General features: G+C 40.5%; 1 protein-coding gene across 2 annotated transcripts in view; it reads left to right on the forward strand.

The window, feature by feature from the left end:
- The window catches only part of SGIP1 (SH3GL interacting endocytic adaptor 1), a 164,545-nt gene extending 158,784 nt beyond the window's left edge, over positions 1–5,761 (forward strand). For both annotated transcript variants that reach the window (XM_065553994.1, XM_065553993.1), the window contains 5 exons: positions 654–786; positions 1,104–1,306; positions 2,102–2,166; positions 2,908–3,072; positions 4,847–5,761. In XM_065553994.1, the coding sequence (XP_065410066.1) occupies positions 654–786; positions 1,104–1,306; positions 2,102–2,166; positions 2,908–3,072; positions 4,847–4,869 (589 nt within the window). In that variant the 3' untranslated portion in view covers positions 4,870–5,761. The remainder of the gene's footprint in view (positions 1–653; positions 787–1,103; positions 1,307–2,101; positions 2,167–2,907; positions 3,073–4,846) is intronic.
- The last annotated feature ends 271 nt before the right edge of the window (positions 5,762–6,032 follow it).

Consider the following 6,032-nt stretch of genomic DNA (forward strand, 5'->3'; position numbering starts at 1 on the left):
AAATCAAAGGGGGATTACGAACCTAGGTGCTTCGGAAAATCCCACTAGGTGCCGTTCTGCATCGTTAAGCACCTAACTCACTTTTGAAAATGGAACATAGTTTCCTAAGTCACTTAAGTGCTTTTGAAAATGTTACCCTGGCAATGCTACAATTCTCTCAGGCACTAAATTCACTTTGGATATGTGTCCACTTTGAACTGGGGGTGCAATTCCCAGCTCGAGGAGACGTATTCCCACTAACTCTCATCCAAGCTAGTGCGCTAAAAATAGAATGTAGCCTTGGCAGTGCACGCTGCAGGACAGGCTAGCCACACCAAAGACATACCAGTCTGACAGCTAAGTAGAAAATTTTAAGAGTTTTCTCTCACTATGTCCAGCTCTAGCCAGTGCTTATTAGGCCCTCATTCTCGAGAAATTAACTGACAAAGTTATATATACATAATACATCTGTGGAGATGTTTACCGTTGAGGCCATGGTAGAGTTCTCATGAAGCATTTCAAAAAACGGAAGGGCATTGTTTTATAAGTGTAGAATTAAATCCTGTTCTACAACATGCCCAAGATTATGTCCTCTGATCATTTTGAGAAGAACTTCCGTTTACAGATTCTGTTTATGAAAATAGCTCATCCTTTACCTTTTTATAAACCCATAGTGACAGTACACAAACTGATGCCAACACAAAGGAATTCTGGGTAAACATGCCAAATCTGATGACTCATCTAAAAAAAGTGTCTGAACAGAAACCACAAGCAACGTATTACAACGTGGATATGCTCAAATACCAGGTAAGCTCTTCTGCAAAGTAAAACGTTGTCAAAAAGGTAATTAACATTGTAGCATTAATAGAACCTGTCTCTAGTACAGAAAAGTAAGTTGCCTGAAATAGTCTGCTCTTTAATCCAGGAATTGAAAGAAGTTTTGCAGAGGTGTTGCCTTCTCAATACCACTGGACTGGGTGTAACTTAAGTCCCTTACAAAAACTTACTGGGGAAGTGCGGGGAGTTCTCTGCTCTAAAATCAACAACGATTTTATATCCATAGATGCAGATTTCTCCCTCTATCCCTGAGGAAACTAAATATTGTTTTTCTGTCATTTTCTAAGGTATCTGCCCAGGGTATTCAGTCTACTCCATTAAACCTTGCAGTGAGCTGGCGGTGTGAATCTACAAGCACTGATCTTCGCATTGACTACAAATATAATACAGAGGCAATGACTACACCAGTAGCTCTAAACAATGTCCAGTTCCTCGTTCCCATAGATGGAGGAGTAACGAAACTTCAAGCTGTGCTTCCACCTGCTGTTTGGTATGAAAGTCTAGTTCAACAAAGCCATTCCCTGTTGTTTGCCAACCCTGTCACTTTCGGGATTATAACAGTACTTCATCCCCAATAGGTATAGAGACATGCTGATATTTATACGGCTCTAGCTGAGGCATGCAGGATCACAATGGGGATGCTAGACATTAGAATCTACCTTTTGTTGCAAAGGAAGACATGAAATGCTACTCTGATTTTTTTCTGTCATTTTCACAAATGAATGATCTGATTTTAACCAGCATGCATTAAGGTGAAAGTCACTTCAATAATCTTAATATTAATGATACTTAGCACTTAGAGTGCTTCTCATCATAGAACTCAAAGCACTTTACAATCATAGGTAGGCATTATTGACCATATCCTGCAGATAGGGGAACTGCTGCATCTAATTTGTGATTTGCTCAGGGTCACAGAGTAAGTCATTGGCAGAGTTGGGGCTAGAACTCAGGACTTCAAATTTTTCAGGTCTGGTCCCTATCTACTTCACCACACTGCCTTCTATTAGTTTTTTATTAGTATATTTTTTTGCATTTATTTGAATTAACTCCTCAGTTAACACTGTCCATCTGTGACAGCACAGATAACTGCCAGAATGGCACTTACATTCAAACCTAAAGCAAAACTAACGCAGTACAACCTCATGAGACTCCTAACCAGAAGAAAGCATTTTCAACAAATTTTGCACTGCTCCCACTACCTATTTTAGAACGCAAATGACTTAGACGGGCTCCTTCATTACCTCCATTGTCTCCTACAGTTACACTATTTTCTTCCTTTTTTTAGGAACGCTGAACAGCAAAGAATATTGTGGAAGATTCCTGATATCTCGCAAAAATCAGAAAATGGAGGTAATAATGCAAGTTTACATTTAATTGATGTCAGTTAATTGTTTTTAATTAAAGACGTTGACTAGTTTATCTTTGTGCACATCCATCAACAAACCAATTCCTGATGAAACTTGACATTATAGGGTACTGTTCACAGCACAGAAGCAAATTAGCTATGTAAAGTGTGAACAAGATCAGTGTAACTGTTTGGTCGCACATTTTCCTGCCCATTTTAGGAGTGTAAAGGGAGATGTGTAATGGTTTGGGCTCTAATTTCATCAAAGAAAAACCAGTTGATTTCTACAACTGAGTGTCTTCAGCCCCATGGAGGTCCTACAAGTCTGTCTCCAAGATTGAGTAATCCCCATTATTTTCCCCCATAACATTTTCTATTGTCAAGGTATCACCTTGGGCCAACTGCCCTTCAGCATGTCATATTGTACATACTAGGGATCCAGCACACTTGCATGTACTTTCTATTTGGTGTGACTCCTGCAGTTTATTTGCTATCTAATTTATATCTCTAAAGTCTGAAAAGGTAACAGTCTTCTGAAGTATGATTTGATGAAATGCTCACATTCTTATCAATGTACATTTGCTGCCATTTATATAACTTGAGGAACCAGATTTATTTCCGGGCACTTTTGGACTAAAGAATGTTATTTACTATTCCATTCACTTGGATTCCACGCTAAGAGCCATCCCAGAAGCAGTGTATGTGTTACTCTCTTGTAATGATCTTCTGGAATTCTTAATCCGAAGGTGTGGGTTCTTTGCTGGCAAGATTCCAGCTGTCTGAAGGACCAAGCAAACCTTCGCCATTGGTAGTGCAGTTTACGAGTGAAGGGAGCACTCTCTCCAGCTGTGATATCGAACTTGTTGGAGCAGGATACCGGTTTTCACTCATTAAAAAGAGATTTGCAGCAGGTAAGCATGTCACAAACCCCTTAACTGGGTGGGGGTTGTATCAGTAAGAGTCACAGGTGCTGGCTACTTGCCATACATTTATCCCTGCAGTGAGGAAAGAGTTTGCAAGATAAGGTACTAAGAAGAGGGGATAACTCCTGTACATAGGGCTCTGATAAAAGGTGTCTATATAAAATACCAATTATTGTTTTACCAAAAAACTACATTTTGTGCCTTAACCAACAAGAATATGGAGAATTCTTCCAAGAGTTCACACATGCACAAAGTACAGTACAGTCTACACTTGGAAACATCCCCAAAAGCTACCCATTGTCTTAAGAGGCTGCTTTAAAGTTTCATGAAGATTTCTAGAACCATTTTGTTCAGGGTTTAATTACTCACTTCTTCCAAGTGATTGATTTTTGTTGGCCCTTTGGATGACTACTTAAGACTGGTTTTACTGCATCTTCCAAAGGTGTATTTAACTGTACACAAGCTATTAGAAATTAAACGTTGAAGAAACATCACTGCTTTGCCAACTGAGTGAGAGACCGATATTGTTCTGAAAAATTGCTAATATATCCTGCTAAAATTCTTCCGCTCTTTGAGTTTGGGCTCTGTTTTGCTCTTGGTACATATGTTACTGACTCTCAAAGGCATGAAGGACAAGATTGGAAGGGGATGCATGTGTGTGAGCATATGTGCAGGGGAGTGCTCAGAAATAAAATTTTGATGGCTTTAGGAGGGGCATGTTCTGTGTTCCCGCCACAGCCCTCGGAGCTCTGTGCCCCCATTGATTATTGGGGGGCCATGCCCCTGCTTGCCCCCTTCTTGTGCACGCCTCTATGTGCATGTATGTATGTATGTATGTCCATGTCTATCCATCCAGGGAGCAGACTTGACCTTCATGCATATACATATTAAAAAACAATGATTGAGTAGTTTTCACTATTGTTACCTACACCTAGTTAAAGTAAACTCTGGCCTAATGTTTTGATTCACTCTCGCAGGCACAAGGGGAGGGTTCATCCCTAAGAGAGGCAAGCAGTGGTATCACCACTGGTCTCCACTGGGTTTTACGCCAGGGACAGCAATTTTAAGTGCCATCAAGGGCTCTATAGGTGTTTCACTGACAGAATCTTCACAGGACATGTATTGAATAAGCACAGCTCCCAGCCAGGCTGGCCCAACCCCACTTCTTTCATGTTTGTGAATAATATTGTCTGGATTCAGGCCCCTTGTTGGAGTCAGGGCCGGCTCTAACTTTTTTGCCTCCCCAGGCAAAAAAGAAGAGCGCCGCCCTGCCGAAATCCCAGCGCCGCGCCGCCCAAAGCCCCGCCCCCCCCGAGCACCGCGCCGCCGAACCACAAAAAAATTAAATAAAAACCGGAGCGCCGCCCCGCCCCAAGGTGCCGCCCCAAGCATGTGCTTGGTCGGCTGGTGCCTGGAGCCGGCCCTGGTTGGAGTGGAGGGGGAAGATAATGTGCCACTGGACCCCTGCTCTCAGCGGACTTCCTGCATCTGGGGATGCAGGGCCTGGGTTCCTCTAGGACAGGGAGAATGAGCAGCTGTGTGTGAAATGTGGCATTTGGTAAATGGGTGAGACAGATGCATATTCAAAAAACACCATCAGGGTGTGATTTTGCCGTGATCAGTGTAAAGCCAGGACTATGGCACTGTGGAACCAGGGTGAGATCAAGTATCACTGTTTAACTTTGCTATGGATCTAGTTACAAAATAGATGGGGGAAAGCATATGCTCAGTAACCTGTTTTTTTAACATATTCTATTTATAGGAAAATACTTGGCTGATAACTAACGGAAGCTTATGCAAGTATATGGAAAATCCATATAACCAAGGACTGCTGTGTGGAACGGGTTTGAATTACGGTTTAAGGGAAATGAACTAAATCCTGCACTTGGGGCACTTCTGTTGGAAGTGTCAGCAACTTTCAGCATTTTTTCCTGAGAAGACACCGTCTTGACCAGTCCTACAGTATTTACTTCTAGATGTAACATTGTTAATGGTTTTAAAATGTAATTATTGTATTTGTAAATTGTACTCATTCCAGTAAGGCTGTATTTTGGCAGTTAGACACTTGAGTTTTAGAATTTTACCATTCATGAAATGGATGTAATTTAAACTGTGGTATACAAATTTAATAGTAGTACTGTTGAATGGCACAATGCTTACAGAGGTAGATTACATTTTGTCAATATATATACGATTTAAATACAATACTGGTAGCTGTTAAAAAGGGGGTGCCTCATGAAAAAAGAGAGTTAAGTAGAACCTGCAAACTGATTTACTTTTTCTTCAGTCCTTAGTATGTCTTATAATAGTGCTAAATAAAAGGTCTATCTTCAATTGTTTAGCTGGTTTAACTCCAAAAGAATATTTTAATAAATGCTGAGGTTATAACATATTTTCTCCTCTTCCCCCCCAAAAACTCCAATCAACCAAAATACTAAAACCCAATGTCCATACTTCTTAAAATACTTATTTCAAACTTCATAACAAATAATGCAACTTTTCCAAACACTGTCTTCTACTTTTATGGACTCTTGTTTCTTCTCAATATTCTGACACTTCACAAATGTGTAGATTATTAAATAAGCAGGCAGTTTAAGACATTCAGTGATGACTCTGAGCCTACAGGAGTCTGTATGTCCACAAATAGTAATTGTATTAAAGAGCACATTTTCAGCAACCGCCTCCACTTTTGCAATGCTGTTTGTTGGGGAATTTTGGAGCACCCTATGTAAGATGCTTCACAGACATGTAAGAAAAGTTCCTTGTCTCAATAATTAAGAGCCTAAGCAAGCAAACAAAACCCTCACAAAGATAACTGGAGAAAGAATGCAATATATCCCTACTATGTAGCCCCGATACAGCACTTTTTATCCATAGATCATAAAGTGCTTTATACAAGTGAAGAAGGATTTAGCTCTGTTTTACACATGGAGAAATTGAGGCACTGA

Source organism: Chrysemys picta, chromosome 8, assembly GCF_011386835.1.
Source record: "Chrysemys picta bellii isolate R12L10 chromosome 8, ASM1138683v2, whole genome shotgun sequence".
Taxonomy (NCBI): Eukaryota; Metazoa; Chordata; order Testudines; family Emydidae; genus Chrysemys; species Chrysemys picta.